At 52.4% G+C, this 18,535-nt stretch overlaps 1 protein-coding gene and 1 non-coding gene across 8 annotated transcripts; both read left to right on the top strand.

Annotated features, from left to right (window-relative positions):
* TNPO2 (transportin 2) lies at window positions 1-16,000 on the top strand. Of its 7 annotated transcripts, none has more exons than XM_036239789.1 (25): window positions 1-193; window positions 1,581-1,692; window positions 2,654-2,729; window positions 2,814-2,963; window positions 4,738-4,844; window positions 4,927-5,060; window positions 5,141-5,222; window positions 5,297-5,419; window positions 5,523-5,641; window positions 6,747-6,807; window positions 6,904-7,069; window positions 7,286-7,438; window positions 9,271-9,496; window positions 9,701-9,872; window positions 10,328-10,414; window positions 10,493-10,600; window positions 10,687-10,845; window positions 11,594-11,681; window positions 11,866-11,964; window positions 12,603-12,698; window positions 13,026-13,101; window positions 13,369-13,468; window positions 13,548-13,622; window positions 13,744-13,845; window positions 13,951-16,000. In XM_036239789.1, the coding sequence occupies exons 2-25, from the start codon at window positions 1,594-1,596 to the stop codon at window positions 14,032-14,034; spliced, it is 2,742 nt and encodes a 913-aa protein (XP_036095682.1). In that variant the 5' UTR covers window positions 1-193; window positions 1,581-1,593; the 3' UTR covers window positions 14,035-16,000. The 7 variants fall into 7 exon arrangements, with proteins under 7 accessions (XP_036095682.1, XP_036095680.1, XP_036095676.1 ...); XM_036239783.1 differs by having other exon boundaries at window positions 3-193; window positions 12,996-13,101; window positions 13,744-13,871; XM_036239785.1 differs by lacking the exon at window positions 1-193 and adding an exon at window positions 245-342 and having other exon boundaries at window positions 12,996-13,101; window positions 13,744-13,871.
* On the top strand, window positions 9,553-9,621 carry LOC118616703. The gene has a single exon (XR_004956678.1). It is a non-coding gene; the product is annotated as a small nucleolar RNA SNORD41 (small nucleolar RNA).
* Window positions 16,001-18,535: the final 2,535 nt, after the last annotated feature.

Genomic DNA, 18,535 nt, shown 5'->3' with positions numbered 1-18,535 from the left:
GTACGGAAGCCGCCGCGGCTCATGTAGGACCGCGTTTTTTAGTGTGTGTGTGTGTGTGTGTGTTTGTGTGTGTGTATGTATGTATGTATGTATGTGTGTGTGTGTTTTAATTCCCCCTCTTTGGCTCCCTCCTTCCGCGCGAGTCTCACGAGAAGCCGCAGCACAAGGCGCCGCCGCTGCTGCCTCGGGCCGGGTAAGTGGGCCTCACCCGGAACCGGACCGGCTCCGCCCCGACTTGCGTTGACCCCCGTCAGGGTCTGTGCCTGTGCCGCGTGCGACCCGGGAGTCAGGGCCACGCCTGACCCGGAAAGGCCGAGAACCTGGTTGGGCCCGATTTTCGAGGCAACGAGAACGGGTGGGGAGGGAAGGGGAAACCGAGCCGGGCTTAGGGGGTGGGGCCTCGGAGCCTAGTCAGCTCTCGGTGCCGTGAGAATCCGGTCACTATGGCTCCTGGGGTCGGGCTGGAGGGGATCTAATTGGGGACGTCGCGAGGGTCGGGTGTGTACGGAGTGGGTGGTGATGTTTCCGCGTTGCTTGATTGGGTCTGATTAGGAGAGGCCGCATTGAAAAGTTGGTGGCCCTTGTTGGGCTGTGATAGGGAGGGTCGTCAGACTTCGGCCTGGAGGGTTTTGCTGGGTCTGACTGCAAGGCGTCTCTAGGATCAGTTGTGGGGAGTGCCCGGGAGGTAGAGGGGGGCGGTTCAACCGGTCGGAATTTGGGGGAAGCCGCAGGGATCTGACAAAGGGGGTTTCCAGCCCGAGGTGGTGGGGGTTTGGGCCAAACTTGATTGGGGGAAGCAGCAGAGATCCGTCAGCAGCCGATACTACTGACTAGAGTGGAGGGCAGGTATGGGGGGGACCTGATTGGGGAAAGGGACAGGGACCTACCTGTCCAGGGGGCTTCTGTCTCAGGGTGGGCATACTTGATGGACTCTTTCGGAGAGGCATCGCCGGCCTGTCTTCGAGCCTGGTTAAGTGGAATCGCTGGTCTAGCTAGGCCAGAAAGGGGGGAGTCTGGCATCCGGCTGAGCTTGGAGGGCCAGATTAGGGGAGGCGGCAGAGATAAGGAAGATCGGAGCACCTTCGAATGGTGCACCTGGGGAGGCTCAAGGACCAGACCGGGGCAGAGGAGGCATCAGGATGTGGTGGAACTTGAAGGCTGGATTTCGGGAGAAGGGGGATCTTCCGGGACCGTGCTTGCACCGGGGAGACCGTGGTGCTGGAAGTTATCGAGGTGTGGGGCAGGGTACCTGGATGGAGAAGTGGCTGGGCCCTCAGCCTGAAGTGGTGGCAGGGGCTGCCTTGGGAAGAAGGCTCTGCCAGGCCCGATGAGGATCTATGGGACCCAGCCACTGCCTCCCATGGCCCATTTCCACATCTCCCCGCCAGCTCGCTACTGCGCCACCATGAATGGTGCAGCTGGCAGGGACCTCGCACTTGGATTGGCTGGATTGGCGGCCTCCGCTTGCTCTAGGAGGGCAACCCCGTGATTACACTTCCGCTGCCACCTCTTCAGGGTCTCAGCCTAGTCTCATATGGAGCCCCCGGGACCAGTGCTGACCCTAGCTCCTATCCCTGCAGCTCGCCTTGCACCATGGACTGGCAGCCAGATGAGCAGGGCCTGCAGCAGGTCCTACAGCTGCTCAAAGACTCACAGTCACCCAATACAGCCACTCAGCGTATTGTGCAGGATGTATCCTTCTTTCCTTCTGGGCCTGAGGGAACCAGGCAGACATGCATCCCCTGAAGGTCACAGAGGATGGGGCCCACCCCCTAATACCCAGACTCTTTCTACTGTGGTTAGGAGCTGACCTTGGCAGAGAATTAAGAATTAGAATTTTTGGGTCCCATTCCCAGAAGAAACAGGACTCTGTGGGAGGGGGATGACTCCTCTAGTTGGGACTCAATTTTTGTTTAGGTTCATGGTTAAATTCATGGTTAAATTTTTTGTTTCAATTGGTTGTTTAAAATGCTAAGTTAAACTTTTAAAATATTTAAACCATTGGCCAGTTTCACTTGAAAACGTGGATCCCCCACTCACACCCCCGTTTTTTGGGATTCCTTTTTTTTTTATCCTCACCCGAGGACATTCTTTTATTTTTTGTTCAGACAGACTAGGAGGGAGGGAGAGGAAGAGAGAGAGAGAGAGAGAGAAACATCGACGTGAAAGGGACACATCGAGTGGCTGCCACCCGCACAACCCAACCAGGGCCAGGGACAAACTGCAACTGAGGTACATGCCCTTAGCAGCAACTGAACCCGGGTTTCTCTGGACCATAGGCCAATGCTCTAACTGCTAAGCCAAACTGGCCAGGGCTGGGATTCCTTTTTTTAAAAAAGCAGGCAACATTGGACTGCTGGTAAGTAGAGCTGAGTAGCAGCTGTCACCTTCAGACAGAGCTGGGTCTGCTAGTTGTCTCCTGCTCTGACCAGGTCTTTAGGAGTGGTGGGGAGATCAGGCATGCTCCCCTACCTCCTGGATGAATTTGGTGTGTCTGAAATGCTTCATCAACCTGGGCCTGGGGATTGATAGGTGGGGTCCCAGGAGGTGGCTGCCTGGTCCCAGAGGTCAGAGGTACTGTCGGCTACATGACAGTAAGGGGGCCTCACCTGGGGAAGGCCCTAGTCTCCCAAGTCCCTTAACAACCTGAAAGAAACTTAAACAACTGAACCAGTTTCCCGACTTCAACAACTACCTGATCTTTGTCCTGACCAGACTCAAGTCAGAAGGTATGGTGCCCTCAATGCCCTTTCTTGCAGGCTAGACCCACTTTCTCCCCTGTAGTCCCCTGAGCCTCAGCCCTCTTCCCTCAGATGAGCCAACTCGCTCTCTCAGTGGCCTCATCCTCAAGAATAATGTGAAGGCGCATTATCAGAGCTTTCCACCACCTGTGGCTGATTTCATCAAACAGGAGTGTCTCAACAACATCGGGGATGCCTCCTCGCTCATCCGGGCTACAATAGGTAGGCGGGGGGCAGTAGGAGTCAGCCTGTGATGAGGCCCCAAGCCCTTACTCTCAGCCAGGTAGCATCTCAAAATGTTAAGGGTATTGATTCACCATGATGGTAGAACTATTACTATTGCCATTTTGCAGATGAGGAAACTGAGGCACAGAGAGGTTAAGCGATTTGCCTGGTAAGTGGCAGAGCTCAGAAGTGACCAGTGCAGGTCCATGCTCTGAACCACTGCCTCCTGAAACAGTTATTCTTTCTTCTGAGGCAGCCATTCAGTGTCCAGAATTTTGTGTTAGATGCTGAGGATTTGGTAGATTAAAATCAGAGCTCCCAGCCCTATGGAGCTTGGTGTCATTAATGAGTTAGTTTTGTCTTGGAGCCTTTCTGGTTCCTGGAAGGCTGCCTGAGGAAGTTAACAGAAGGATGTCCAGAATTTTCCAGCAGTTTATCATAAACTTTTTCATTATTGATAAACACCAATGCTACTATTTGTTGCTGACTTACATTTCCCCCCCCAGCTTTATTGAGGTTAGTTGACATATTATGATTTACAGTTTTTTCTTTAAAATCTTTGTCAACTCTTAAAACTTGCTTTTAAAAGGATATTGTGTGTAACTATTTTAAGTGGAAAACAGATGTGCTTGCCCTAAATGGACGTTAGTCTTAATAGGCAATAAAGGCAAAAAAATTGTGTTAAATTTGTGATAGATGCTGGAGCCTACCACAGGGCTGATCTTGGAGCCTCTGATTTTGTTACAAGACCCATAGCCCCAACAGTACCCCTTCTCAGACATGAGTAGAAGGATCAGGACTTACCAAACTCATTCCTGGTGTCAGGATCTGCTCTGAGTACTTACGTCACTGACCACTTAGTAGGCTGGTGGTCTTTGTCCCCATTGAAGCATAGAAAAGTTAGATGATGTGGCTAACATCACACAGACAGGGATGGGACTGGAACTGTATTCACAGTCTATCTCAGGGAGTACTTTTCCTAGCAGACCTGTGAGCCAGGTTCATCTGGAGTGTTGGCACTGGCAGTTTCTTCCCCTAGGAAAGACTGCCACCTCCTGGTTTTAAATATTTATCTCTCCACTGACATCGCCCACTTTCAGCCCAGACTGTACTGCCCTCATGCTTCCGATACCTACTGCAGGTAGTACTAGGGTTTCCAGCAAGCAGTAGAAGCCCTCAAGAGGCCATGTGGTCCTGTTGGACCTGTCCTCTGCCCCCTTCCAGCCCTTACCTCCTCCTGCTCAGGCCCACTGGCTCCTTACCAATCTGTAATCTCCCCAGGCCTGCCCCTGCCCCCAGGCCTTTGCACCTTCCATTCCCTTTGCTTGGGATGCTCTTTACCTAGGGACCTGGATCTTCTCCCTTGTTTCCTTCAGGTCTTTGCTCAGATATCAAGATGTCACCTGGAGGAAGCTCTGGATACCCAATTTTAAGTTGCTACCCTTATCCTCAGTCCTTGCTAGCCATCTTCTCTGCTTTATTTCCCCCTTTAGCTCCTGGCAGATAGCCTCCCAGGTCTTTTGCAGGTTTATGCTGACTTAGCAGCCTCCTTCACTAGACAGTTAGCTCCTAAGGGCAGGGATTTTGTATTTAGTTCTGTGTTGCATCCCGGGACCTGGAACAGAGCTAACTTACAGTAGGGCTCGGAGGATCTCAAGAGCGATGTGTAGGGCTTAGAGGGAGAGTGTCCGAAGAGTGGCAGGGAGCATCAGGGTGCCGAGTAAGCCCATCTGCACCCAGCCTGAGGCAGCGTACTTTCCTGGCCGCCCAGGCATTCTCATCACCACCATCGCTTCCAAGGGTGAGCTGCAGATGTGGCCTGAGCTGCTGCCCCAGCTGTGTAACCTGCTCAACTCGGAGGATTACAACACGTGTGAGGTAGGCCACAAGCCATGGTCCACCTGGGTGGGAACCATGGCTGGACCTGGACCCACATTCATGTATGCTCCTCCCTACTCAGGGAGCCTTTGGAGCCCTGCAAAAGATCTGTGAAGACTCATCTGAGCTCCTGGATAGTGATGCCCTCAACAGGCCCCTCAACATCATGATCCCCAAGTTCCTGCAGTTCTTCAAGCACTGCAGTCCCAAGATCCGGTGGGTGTGGCTCCCCAGGGGTCTGCAGGGGGCCTGGAGCTGGCAGGGCGGGGATGACCCACATGCCCACTCCCTGCCAGGTCCCACGCCATTGCCTGTGTGAATCAGTTCATCATGGACCGGGCCCAGGCGCTGATGGACAATATCGATACTTTCATTGAGGTGGGCTGCGGGGCTGGGCGTGAGCAGGGTGAATGCTGTGGTCCCCGCTGTGGCTGATCCTATCTTCCCTGCAGCACCTGTTTGCCCTGGCTGTGGACGATGACCCTGAGGTGCGAAAGAATGTGTGCCGAGCTCTGGTGATGCTGTTGGAAGTGCGGATCGACAGGCTCATCCCCCACATGCATAGCATTATCCAGGTGGCACATCTAGGCTGGCTTGGGTGGGTGCTGTGGGGCTGGGGGCACAGTGGGAGCCACCCCTAGCTAGGCAGGGTCTTCAGCTTTTCTCACCCTGCCTCAGTACATGCTGCAGAGGACCCAGGACCATGATGAGAATGTGGCCCTTGAGGCCTGTGAGTTCTGGCTGACGCTGGCCGAGCAGCCCATCTGCAAGGACGTCCTGGCCTCCCACCTGGTCCAGTGAGTTTCTCTCTTGTCCTCTGTCCTGTCCCAGCCTCCACCTCTTCTATTTCAGTTTATTTTCTGTGTCATCATTCATTTTGCAAGTGATATGAAAGCAGCTTTAATGACTTAAAAGTTAGATAAGTTAGCCCTTCTTGGTATGGCTCAGTGGTTAGAGTGCTGGTCTGTGCACTGAAGGGTCTCGGGTTTGATTCCTGGTCAAGGGTATGTACCTGGGTTGCAGATTCTGTCCCTGGCCCCATTTAGAGCACATATGGAAGGCAACCCATCGATGTATCTCTCTTACATTGATGTTTCTCTCTCTCTTCCCCCCCTCTCCCTCTCTCTCTCCTTCTATTTCCCTCCCTCTCCTTCTCTTCCACTCTCTCTAAAAACCAATGGAAAAAATATCCTTGGGTAAATATTAACAAAATAATAATTAGATAAGTTATAGGTGGAGTAAATGAGAAGTCAAGGGAGGCTTCAGACATAGTTGGATCCAGGTGCTCAAAGGATGTGAAAGGCATCTGTCTAGTCTCAGATCTCTGTGCATTGGCTTTGTTCTCAGGAATGACCTTCCCTCGTAGTTGTGCTGTGACCTTTTACAACTTTACAGCTTAGGAACCTCTGAAAAAAGAATTCCCTCTTGACCAGTATCTCCAGCAAAAGTGATAGGGCAAGCTTGGATCACTCACTATCCCCAAGTCAGTGAAGACTCTAGTCAAAGTTTTCAGTACCAAGGTACATGGGCGCCAGCTGAGGGAGCTGGCTGCCCTGCCTGTTTGTTCCCCTAACCTGGCCCCATCCCAGGGAAGTGCCTGGTGACTGGGCCACATGTCCCTGCCTTATGGTGTGCTAGGGATCCAGCATTGTTCTAAGCTTCTCAGTGTATTAAGAGGTGGCCAGTTTTGGGTCAAGAGCCTTCCATGGAGCCAGGTGTGGTGTCAGCTCTGTCCCTGTCACAGTGGCTGAGATTAGGTTGGAGTAGCTCCCCCTAAGGAAAATGAATGGATGTGGGGCCAGCAGAATCAGCGTGCGCTGTACAGTCTGCTCTTGACACTCTTATCTGTACCTCTGCTTCTCAGGGGGCCCTGCTTCCAGTGAACAGCCTCTCTCCCAACAGGTTGATCCCCATCCTGGTGAATGGGATGAAGTACTCGGAAATCGACATTATCCTGCTCAAGGTCAGCTGAACTGACCACTGGGCACAGGCAGGTGGGTGGGGTGGGGGCATTGGGGTTGGGGCCCTGTTGATGCTTAGTGGTTTGCCTGGCCCACAGGGGGATGTGGAAGAAGACGAGGCAGTCCCTGACAGCGAGCAGGACATTAAGCCACGCTTCCACAAGTCGCGCACAGTGACACTGCCCCATGAGGCGGAGAGGCCCGACGGCTCTGAGGATGCTGAGGATGATGACGATGATGATGCTTTATCCGACTGGAATCTAAGTGCGTGAGGCCCTGGCAGGGGTGGGGTGGGGTGGGGTGAGGTGGGGTGGGGTGGGGTAGCTAGCCCTGGGCTCCCTCTTGGGAGGTGAGGAGAAGCCTACTCAGAGCAGATCGTGGAGAATCCTAGTCATGATCTCTAATCTGGGGGTATAGTCGAGGAGGTCCTGCCTGATGGGCTTCCCTGAGCCTGCCCTCCAATATCCCTTCCTGTCCCAGGGAAGTGCTCGGCGGCTGCACTGGACGTCTTGGCCAATGTCTTCCGGGAGGAACTGCTGCCCCACCTTCTTCCCCTGCTCAAGGGCCTCCTTTTTCACCCTGAGTGGGTGGTTAAGGAGTCAGGCATCCTGGTGCTGGGCGCCATTGCTGAGGGTGAGTGACCTGCTGTCCTGGCTGTCATTGATCTCTGACCCTTGTGCTAGTGTGAGACTGGGGCTGGCCCAGACAGGGCTGCCCGAGGATAGGAGGGGGGTGGACATCATCCCTGAGTTCTCTTCAGAGGCCTGCTCAGCCCCTTCAGACAGCTCTGGGATTTGAATATTCCCCTCAGCCTATGAGCCTGAAAGGAACCCCAAATCCTGAAATGCAAATCCTCTCCTTAATTCTCATGGACATCCAGTTCTATGAAGTTGTAAGGATAATTATATCTACAACATCAATAACAGTTTCTTCTGCAGTGCCTGTCCCATGGCAGGCAGCCTATTCCTATGGGCTCAGCACCACCTGATGAGATGGGATTCAGAGATGGGGAAACTAAGGTACAGAGGGATGTACACCACCTCCCCAGTTACCCAGGGTGCAGCTGAGCCTCAAACCTGCTCCCTGGCTGTGGGCTGGCCTGCCAGAATAAGGGCAAACTTCACATGGTATGTTCTTACTGATGTGGCTTTCAAGCACCCTTTGTCTTGATGGAATATACAGCTTGAATGACCAGAGGGCTTTGTGAATGTTACTGGCATCACTTGTGACTGCCTCAGCATCCAGGCCTATCCTAAAAAATAAAAAGTTCAGAAACTCTCATTCTTCCAAAATGAGAACTTCCAAAATTATCTAAGGAGAGGTTTCCTCCTATAATACTGTAATATAGCTTATGTTAATACATGTACATATGTTAACAGACTACATTAGTTGTTCTACATATTTGTGAGAAAAGATATAGAGAAACTGACCCTAAACCAGTAAAAACAGATCACTTGTCTTAGATTATGAGGGGTAAGCTATTATCTGTATTCTCTAATTAAAAGATATACTTGCCCTGGCCGGTTTGGCTCAGCAGTTGGAGCATCTGCCTACAGGCCAGAGAGTCCTGGGTTTGGTTCCCCCTAGGGGCACGTATAAAAAAAAAAAGGCATACTCATGTTTTTGTTCTTTATTTTAAAAAGAAGATGAGCCCTGGCCAGTTTGGTTCAGGGGTTAGAGCATTGGCCTGCGGTCTCGAGAGACCCGGGTTTGGTTCCCACTAAGGGCATGTACCTTGGTTGAGGTCTGTTCCTGGCCCTGGTTGGGTTGTGAGGGTGGCAGCCACTCGATGTGTCCTTTTCACGTCGATATTTCTCTCTCTCTCTCTCTCTCTCTCTCTCTCCTTTCCACTCTATCTGAACAACAAAATGGAAAGGTATCCTCGGGTAAGGATAAAAAATAAATAAATAAATAAAAAGAAGATGAAAAGTAGAGAAAAATATCACAAACATTCAGGAAAGTCTTCAAAAGAAACCTTTGTGGTCACTGCTGCCCACAAAGCCCAAGTCAGATTGCAGCCTGGTCATCTATAAATTGATGAGTGACTCTCTTGAGGTGGAGCGGATGGCATAAACGGTTTGCTCTGATGCCTCTTCCCCTCCTGACCTGAACTTTCACTGGCTCTGTGACTCTGAGCCAGTTACTGTTTATTTATTTCTTTAAAAAATGTTGTTTTTTTCCACTATTGATTTTAGAGAGAGGAAGAGAGAGAAACATTGATTTGTTGTTCCACTTATTTATGCATTCATTGGTTGATTCTTGTATATGCCCTGACGGGAGATGGAACCCACAACCTTGGCATATTTGGACGCCACTGTAACCAACTGAGCCATGGCTCTGAGCTGGTACATTAACCTCCAAGCCTCAGTTTCCCCATCTGTCAGGTTCAGCTGATCCTCTCCCCTAAAGGGTGGGTGTGGCCAGGCTCAGCTGGGCTCAGGCTTGCCCCTGTGCTATCCTTACAGGCTGTATGCAGGGCATGGTGCCCTACCTTCCTGAGCTGATCCCGCACCTCATCCAGTGTCTGTCAGACAAGAAGGCCCTGGTTCGCTCCATTGCCTGTTGGACACTGAGCCGCTACGCCCACTGGGTGGTCAGCCAGCCGCCTGACATGCACCTCAAGCCTCTGATGACAGAACTGCTCAAGCGCATCCTAGATGGCAACAAGAGGGTACAGGAGGCAGCCTGCAGGTGACCCCCAACCCCTGGCCCTACAGTCCTCACCCCCTGCACCACTGGCTGCCCTCTGGGAAGTGATGACACTCATTACCTCTGATATCTGCTGATTTCTAATGTATTCGTACTGGCTGATCCCGAGTGCCCCCTCCTGTCTCTACCTGCCCATAGCCCAGCCCCCACCTGTAGGTGCACACTGAGCCTTTTCCCTGTTTCCAGTGCCTTCGCCACCCTGGAGGAGGAGGCCTGCACGGAGCTGGTGCCCTACCTCAGCTATATCCTGGACACTCTTGTCTTTGCCTTTGGCAAGTACCAGCATAAGAACCTGCTCATCCTCTATGATGCCATTGGCACCCTAGCTGACTCTGTGGGCCACCACCTCAACCAACCGGTGAGACTCCACAGCTCCCTTTTCTCGATCCCCTGCTCCCCTCTGGCATCCAGTGACCTGGCGGTGACCCCATGTCGAATGCCAGGGACATGGCTATGACCTTGACAGGCAGACAGACTGACCTGACCCCTGCCCTCGCTCTGCTCCCAGTCTAGTGGGGGAAACAGACAGTTATGAGACAGTGTGGTAAGTGCTGTGCTGGGGGAGCTCGGGCCTGCGGGAATCAGGAGGCCCAGGCTTCTGAAGGGGCAGGGATGGATAGGGTGGGGCTTGGGATGGGTGAGAAGAACCTGGAGGTAAGGCTGGATGGCAAGGCCTTGTAGACCCCATGAGCCACAATGAGGAGTCCAGACCTCATTACTCAGGCGATGGATGCTTATGGGTCACAGGGAGCCCTATTGGTTCCCAGGCTGCCACCTGTGCCCAGAGAGCCCAACTTCTTGCTTTCCCTCCAGGAATATATCCAGAAGCTGATGCCTCCGCTCATCCAGAAGTGGAACGAGCTCAAGGATGAAGATAAGGACCTTTTCCCTCTGCTAGAGGTGGGTGGGCTCTAGGCTCCCCCTCGAAGTCCTGCCCTACCCCACCTAAGTTTACCTCTCCTGTCTTCCTCCCACCAGTGTCTGTCATCTGTGGCCACTGCCCTGCAGAGTGGCTTCCTGCCCTACTGTGAGCCTGTCTACCAGCGCTGTGTCACCCTAGTGCAGAAGACACTGGCCCAGGCCATGGTGAGCACCCACCTGCCCACTTCTCTGCTGCTGCCCCAGTCCTGGCCTACTGCCCTCACCTTCCCACCCACCCCAACTGTGCCCAGATGTATACCCAGCATCCTGAGCAGTACGAGGCCCCTGACAAGGACTTCATGATCGTGGCGCTAGACCTGCTCAGTGGCCTGGCTGAGGGCTTGGGTGGCCACGTGGAGCAGCTGGTGGCCCGCAGCAACATCATGACACTGCTCTTCCAGTGCATGCAGGTGGGTGGACACCCTTCGCAGACCTCTCACAGTGATGACACCCAACAGCCTGAGTGGGCTACCCTGGGTGAGGGCAGTCAGAGTCCTGGTTATACCACAAGGACATCAGGAAAAGGGGGCCTGTAAAAAACTTGTAATTATTTTAAAAGGGGATTCAAATAAGACATGAGTAAAAACTCGTTTTTCAAGCCAACAGTGTAGAAAACTTACTTTTTAAAGTCTTTTTAAAAAATATATATTTTATTACTTTTTAGAGAGAGAAAGGGAGAGGAAGAGAGAGACAGAAAGATCTATTAGAGAGAAACATCGGTTGGCTGCCTCCTGCATGCCCCCCAGTGGGGTTCAGGCCCCACAATGGAGGCATGTGCCCTAACTAGGAATTGAACCAGTGATCTCTTGGTCCATGGGTTGATGCTCAACCACTGAGCCACACTGGCTGGGCCAATGTAGAAAATTTAAAAATGGAGAATAGGAAATATGAAAGCACAGCCCTTTCAACATCACCCTCCAACCCATGTATCAGCGGTTACCCCCTCCTTCTGTAGCAGTGCCCTGAGCAAGACACTCATTCACATGGCCCCTGAGTCCTGATATACATAGTGGTCCTGCAGCCTTGGTGCTGGGAATTAGAAGGGTCAGGCCGTGCTCCAGGGACTGCTCCCCTAGCTGCCCTGAGCTGAGGGATTAGTTGGGACCCCAGCTGGTTGGGAGGGAAGCCCTGCCATGCTGACCCTGCTCTGACCCCCAGGACTCGATGCCTGAGGTCCGGCAGAGTTCCTTCGCCCTCCTGGGAGACCTCACCAAAGCTTGCTTCATCCACGTCAAGCCCTGTATTGGTATGACACCCATCTTATCCTTACCTCATGACCCTAGCCCTGGTCTCAAGTGATGGAGCAATGACCAGGGAAGACTGTGATTAAACTGGGATGTATTTGTTCTGTCTGATGGGGCCTGCCTGGCCAGGTCTGGGAATTCACCCTGGCAGGTCCTTCTGCTCATACTCTTCTTTCTCTCCACCAGCTGAATTCATGCCTATCCTGGGCACCAACCTAAACCCAGAGTTCATCTCTGTCTGCAACAATGCCACCTGGGCTATTGGTGAGATCTGCATGCAGATGGGTGAGTACCCTGCAGGTGGGCAGGCCCTGCCTCTCCCCATTGATCTGTTCCTGGCCTGGAGCCTGGCTCTGAACAGGTCTCCTTGAGGGAGTGTTGGTGTACCTTAAGGAAGGCTCCCATGGGCCAGGGGCAAGAGGACACCTCTGAGCATTTTCATCATAGATGGGCGAATGGCTGAAAGGCCATCTGTGATTGGCTTCTGCAAAAGGCAGGATAGGAGGCGTGTTCTGATTGGGCTGTTTGCCTCCTCCTCACCCAGAATGCAGTTGGCTGCAAGGCCCACTGGGATTGGTAGGGCTCTGGTGGCTTTCAGGAAATATTTTCTTGGGGCCCATGGATCAGGGCTGGTGCCTGGTGCCAGAGGCCCCACCACATACCATCCTGGGGACACTCGGGGCCCTCCACAGGGAAACTGGGTCATCTGGCCTTGCCTTGATGTTAAGCGGTGACTCCAGGGAAGTTTCTGGTGTTTGGAGGGTGTGGGTCTGCCTCTTGGTTGGCTATGGGTCCTGGCCTGGGAACCAGCTGAAGGTGTTTTGCTCCCTCACTGGATGTGGTTAGCCAGTATCTAGATGCAACTGAGGTGTTTGTCATGGGTGGCATGGGCTGTGTGTGGCTCTGACTGTCTGGTCCCCCAGGGGCAGAGATGCAACCCTACGTGCAGATGGTCCTCAACAACTTGGTGGAGATAATTAACCGGCCCAACACACCCAAGACACTGCTGGAAAATACAGGTGGGTGCCAGATCTAGGCTGCTGCTGCCCCCCTGCTTATCTTTTGGAGGTGGGCTGGGAGTGTAGTTAAGTGGCCTTGGGAAAGAACCAGGGAAGGTATCAGGAAGGACCTAGAAAGGGGTTCTGGGAGGTGAGGCAAGAAAGATAATGCTGGCCTCGGGGGAAGACCCAGGTTGGGCCAAGCTTTAGGGCTCTGGTGGCTTTCAGGAGATATTTCATTGGGGCCCATGGGGCAGGGCTGGTGCCTGGTGCCAGAGGCCCCGCCACGTACCATCCCAGGGCCGCTCGGGGTTGCAGGTCGCCTGACGAGTCCCTCTGCCATTCCAGCCATCACCATCGGCCGCCTGGGCTACGTGTGCCCGCAGGAGGTAGCACCCATGCTGCAGCAGTTCATCCGGCCTTGGTGTGTGCTCACCTGTGTGGGGCCTACTGTATGGTGGGCCGGGTGGCAGAGTGGGTGGGACAGGACCAACTCATTCCCTTCCCTATGTGCACATAGCCTTGCCCACCCTCAGATGCACATCTCGGCTCTATCACCCACTGACCCCCCTGCTTCCTCCATGCCCCATAGGTACATGGCCCACCCCAGCCCCACTACCCACTGCTCCTATGGATGCTCCTCCTGCCCCAGCCCTGCTGGCTGATTCCCTACTGCTCACCTTCCCCACAGGTGCACGTCCCTCAGGAACATCAGGGACAATGAGGAGAAGGACTCAGCCTTCCGAGGCATCTGCATGATGATAGGCGTCAACCCCGGGGGCGTTGTGCAGGTTGGGGCAGCTGGGCTCTGAGGGAAGGCACTGGGGCTGGGCTTGGTAAGCCCCTCACACAGGATCCGTCACATTTCAGGACTTTATTTTCTTCTGCGATGCTGTAGCCTCCTGGGTGAGCCCGAAGGATGACCTTCGGGACATGTTTTATAAGGTGAGGCTTCCGCTTCGCCCTGATGTAATTCCAGGAGGCAGCACGGGGGAGACTTTAGGGGGAGAGGCTGAGTTCATTTGTTCTGTTCTGGGCACTCCTCCCTGACACCCTACCCCCCCAGATTCTCCATGGTTTCAAAGACCAAGTTGGGGAGGAAAACTGGCAGCAGTTCTCAGAGCAGTTCCCACCGCTGCTCAAGGAGAGGTTGGCTGCCTTCTACGGGGTCTAGAGGAGCATTGAGACTGCCAGGTGAGAAGGCTGCATGTAGGGGGCTGGTGCTGTCATCAGGCTGAAGGGGCACTGGCCTTGACCTTTCCTTTCCCTGCAGGTTTCTGTCTGTGTCATCATCGGAAGGGTGGCTGGGAAGCACTCTGCGTCCAGAAGTCGCCGTGTCCTGGTCAAGGGGGGTTAGGGAGGAGTGAGTGGGACCCAAATCCAGATGCCTTCCCTGCCCATCTACCTGCCATGCCTGGTCCATGTGGCTGGCCATAGGTGGGCAGGTGGGTGGGGCCTCCACACTCATCCTACAAACGGGAGGGGGGTGGGACTTCTTGGCAGCAAGGGCCTCTTTCTCTAAGTGAGGTCATCTCAGGCAGCCCATTTGGGCCAGCCATGTGGGAGGAAAGAGTCAACAAGGCCGATTGAATCCAGCTTAGAATGAGGCAGGGGGAAAGTAGGCGGGAAGGGGTGTCCCTATAGAGATGCGTACATTCACATGACACACGTGGCCACACGCATGTGGGCGCTGCAGCCAGCTAGGCTGGGCCAGCGGCCCCACCATTTCCCTGACTGCATGGAGACAGTAGAATTAGTGAACCCCTAAGTTAACCCACAAGGCCTTCCGTGTAACCTGCATCTAGAGTTTAAGAGGCTTCTGTCATTTTACCAGAATTGATGATGATTGGGGAGGGCTGGGTGGGTTGGGGTCCTTGCCCGGAGCCCAGGGCAGGGTAAGAGGGTGGCCACCTTGGGGCTGCCCCGTCAGCACACACGCTTTGGACCTGCTCAGCACACTTCCTGCCAGCTCTATGGCAGCCTCAGCCACCATGTCCCCTTTCTTGTCCTATCCCAGCCAGAAGCGTGGGCGTCACGAGTTGCTGGGGCTGACCAGAGGTCTCCCTTACTCCTTCCCTTGTGCTCCAGTGATTTTGAAGACATTGGGCTGGGGCCTTTTTCTGGAAGAGAGCTGTGGGTAACCAGAGCTGCCTACACTTACCCCATGCCTCTCCATAAGCACGTCCATTTCAAGGGCAATCTGTTTCTCTGTGCTTCTGACAGTCCTCCTTACGTTCCAGGCCCGAGTTTTTAAAACTCAGGGGCAGGGGCACTTAATTGATTTTGATGGAAGGAAGGCTTATGGCTTGCCAGCAAGAAGGAAAGCAGGGGCTTGGAGGAGGGATGATGCCCTCCCACCTCTGCCCACACTTTGAGGCCCTGAGGCTTGCTGTTCATCACTGCTTTCATTGGCCCCAAGACTCCACCAGATTGGGGCAGTGATTCTAGGGCTTCTTCTGGGATTGGTCAGGGATATGGTCAGTGGGAGAGGCTCCTCTAGAACTAGGAATGTGGTTCTGAGTTGGCCTAGAAATGAAGCTAGGCCTTGCAGCTCCCTTAATGTTTTCTTTTTTCTTCTCCACTGCTTTTTACTTGTTTGGGGTCCCCTTTTGGGTTTTCTTGAGGGGGGGGGGTTGACTGGATTCCTGCTTTCTGGAGCCTGCTCCATCCATCCCACGAGGTTCTTGGACCCCACCCCCATCATAATCCTGTGTCTTCTCAGACAGGGTCAGGCCTTGCCTCTATTCCAAGGGGCACTTGGTGCACATTCCATAAACTCAGCTGGTTTCCCCTCAACCCCTTGAAACTCCAGCAGGTCTCTGGAAGCCATTTGTAAAAAAGAAAAAAGAAAAAAAAATTTTTAAATACCATTTAATTTTCTGGTAATTACAGTTCTTTGAAGCATCCTCTGTTGGGTCTTGGGGTGTGTAGATTGGATTGGCTGTCTGATGGGTTTGGAAACTCCTCCACCCAGAATGGGGATCTCCAAGTACCTTCAGGGAAGTGGGAGCCTGGTTCATTGTCTTATTATTTTTTTAAGAAAACTATTTAATTTTTAATTTATTTTCGGTTGGTTTTTGCACAACGAAGTTGTAGCTTCTCAACTTTTTCCCCTGCCCAGGGCTGTGGACCCTGACTGGCCTCGATCCGCAGTCCCACTTGTTCCCATATCCCTCCTTCCCCTTCACCCTCTTCCTCCTGCGGGCTCCAGGGTCTGTCCATTTGTTACCGTGCTGTGCTGGGGATTGGCACCGAGGTGGTGTGAGATTCCACTTGTGTAGAACTTTGTTGAGTAAAGATCAGTTTCTTGTGAAACTCTTGGTCTCCAGCTGGCCTCCTGTGTCCTTGTTTTTGGCAGTAGAGATGTTGAGGGGAGCTTTAAAAGTGGGGGTGCAGCCTGGCTGGTGTGGCTCAGTGGTGGAGCATCAACCCATGCACCAAGAGGTCACTGTTTTGATTCCTGGTCAGGGCACATGCCCAGGTTGTGGGCCCGATCCCCAGTGAGGGGCATGCAGAAGGGGGCCAATCGATGTTCTCTTTCATCGATGTTTCTATCTCTCCATTTCCCTTCCTCGTGTTCTAAAAATCAAAGGAAAAACATTTTTAGGACTCAGGAAATAATTGGGGGAGTGGGGAAGAAAATAAACAATACCAGGCACATTTCTTGGGGCCCCACGCCTCAGTTTTTTTTCCCATAGAATGGTTAAAGTGAATCTGAAAGGTGAAGATTAAATGTGAAAACATATACATGGAGTTCATTCTCTAGGCCATAATTACACCTCAGTAAATGTCCTGAGCTCACTGAAGGGGAACCACTAGTGTTATAGGTTAGATTCAAGATCCCCACCTGCCTTCAACTAAACTGAGTGACAAGGGGCAAAGCCTTGTAGCACTCTAATCTTGCTGACTTCCATAACTGGGTCGCTGGGCATGTTATGCAAAGTGCTGAGGTCCCAGAAAACTTCAGTATATTGTTCATGGATTCCAAAGAAATAACCCTGAGGACTGGCTGTGAAAGACATGGTTTTATTAGGACTACATACACGCCAGTGGTGGCCTACCAGTGAAATTTACTGTTGTACCAGCTGCCACCAGTGAAGTTGAACTGCTAAGTCTCTGTGGCCTGTGGACTGGCCACACCAGTATTGGCTGGCCGGTGCTATTTTGCTGCCACTCAGACTTTCCCAGCACAAGGTTTTATGCAGTACAGAAAAACAGGACATGCAGGGGGAGAGGGATGTGCCTGTGAGATCAAAACACTAGCTGTTTAGCCCTGGCCGGTTTGGCTCAGCGGTTAGAGCATTGGCCCGCGGTCCAGAGAGACCTGGGTTCGGTTCCCGCTAAGGGCATGTACCTCTATTGCGGTTTGTCCCCAGTCCTGGTTGGGGTCATATGGGTGGCAACTAGTCGATGTGTCTCTCTCACATCGATGTTTCTCCCTCCGGTGAGGATAAAAAACAAACAAACAAAAATACAGTGATACCTTGGTTCTCGAACATAATTCGTTCCAGGAGGACAGTCGAGAACCAAATTGTTCGAGAACCGAAGCAATGAAACCAATAGGAAATAATGGAAACTGGATTAATTCGTTCCAAGCCCCAGAAAATGCCTATTTACTGGCCTAATTTGTATATAATATGTAGAAAAACATAAGTCTCAACAAGAAATAAAAGTGTACAGTATGTCTAAGGGTTAAATTCAGTGTAAAGCGTGACTCTCTCCACTCACACTGATGACGCAAGCAAGGCGCGCTGGGCCGAATGAACGCCATTCGGCTCAACTCGGCTCAACTCGGCTCATCTCGGAAGTTCGAGTTCCAAATGTTTGTTCGGATTCCAAGACAAAAGTTTCTCGAATCGCCTGGTCGAATACCGATTTGGTCGAAATCCGAGGCGTTCGAGAACCGAGGTATCACTGTAGCTGTTTACAGCCCAGGCTCACTTCTAGAAGCAGTTTCTCTTTGGCCTTAGAGTTGCTGGCCAGGTTCCCAAGGTCTTACAGTCTGCTTACAGATGGCCTTCACTATATTTCCCACAGGGTGGGAGGGAGAGTTGGAAAATGGGAAGGGGCTTATGTTCTACATTTTTGTAGAAAGCTTAGCCCAGCACCAGGCCTGTGGGAGATATGTAAAATATCAGTGTCAATTATTGAGGCAAATGAGAAATTGCTTAGCTTTGGGATGCACAAGCCTTAGAACAAAATGTGGCAACCTCATTTGGCCCAAAGATCACCTTCATCACCTGGGCAAAATGCTGACACATCCAACATTCATTCAAATGTATGCATTTTAGTGAGAGAAAATAGAATATAAACCAGGAAATAGACATATCCCACAGAGAAAAATACAGCTGGGAGGAAAGGGGTGGGGGGATGGTCGCAATCTTACAGTAGGTAGTCTGGGAAGCTGATGTTTGAGCAAAGAGCCTTGTCCCTATAGGAGTAGGTGGAGATTTCAAGTGTTTTGTGTTAACACTGCCTGGCTCAACAGACTCAGTAAGAGATGCTATTTTTACCAGTATGATTCAGAGTACGGTTCCACTGAGGCCTCTGCACGGTAACAGTGAATGTTTCTGCCTACAGAAGGAGAGACAGTACTAATCACTGGTGTGCCCCAGACAACCCAGAAAAGGGGTTTTTGCATTTCTAATCTCAGGGTCACCTGTGAAAGGTGCCTTCCAGAGGGCTGCGTTTTTCAAACCAGAGTCCGTTAGCCTGCATCCACACCACCGGAGATGCTTGTTTAAAAAACGCAGGAGCAGCCCAGGCCGATTTGGCTCAGGGGTTGGAACGTCGGCCTGCGGACCAGAGAGTCCCGGACTCGGTTCCCGCTAGGGGCACGTACCAAAAAAACAAAACAC

This window comes from Molossus molossus, unplaced genomic scaffold, assembly GCF_014108415.1.
Source record: "Molossus molossus isolate mMolMol1 unplaced genomic scaffold, mMolMol1.p scaffold_m16_p_4, whole genome shotgun sequence".
Lineage (NCBI taxonomy): Eukaryota > Metazoa > Chordata > Mammalia > Chiroptera > Molossidae > Molossus > Molossus molossus.
This window is presented reverse-complemented; position numbering and strand designations above follow the sequence as displayed.

Bases quoted from the DNA above. Each gene is read 5' to 3' on its own strand.
- TNPO2 (XM_036239789.1), top strand. From the start codon at position 1,594: ATGGACTGGCAGCCAGATGAGCAGGGCCTGCAGCAGGTCCTACAGCTG. The intron at 7,439-9,270 runs GTGAGTGACCTG...CTATCCTTACAG, and splicing joins GCTGGGCGCCATTGCTGAGG to GCTGTATGCAGGGCATGGTG. The intron at 13,102-13,368 runs GTGTGTGCTCAC...CCTTCCCCACAG, and splicing joins CAGCAGTTCATCCGGCCTTG to GTGCACGTCCCTCAGGAACA.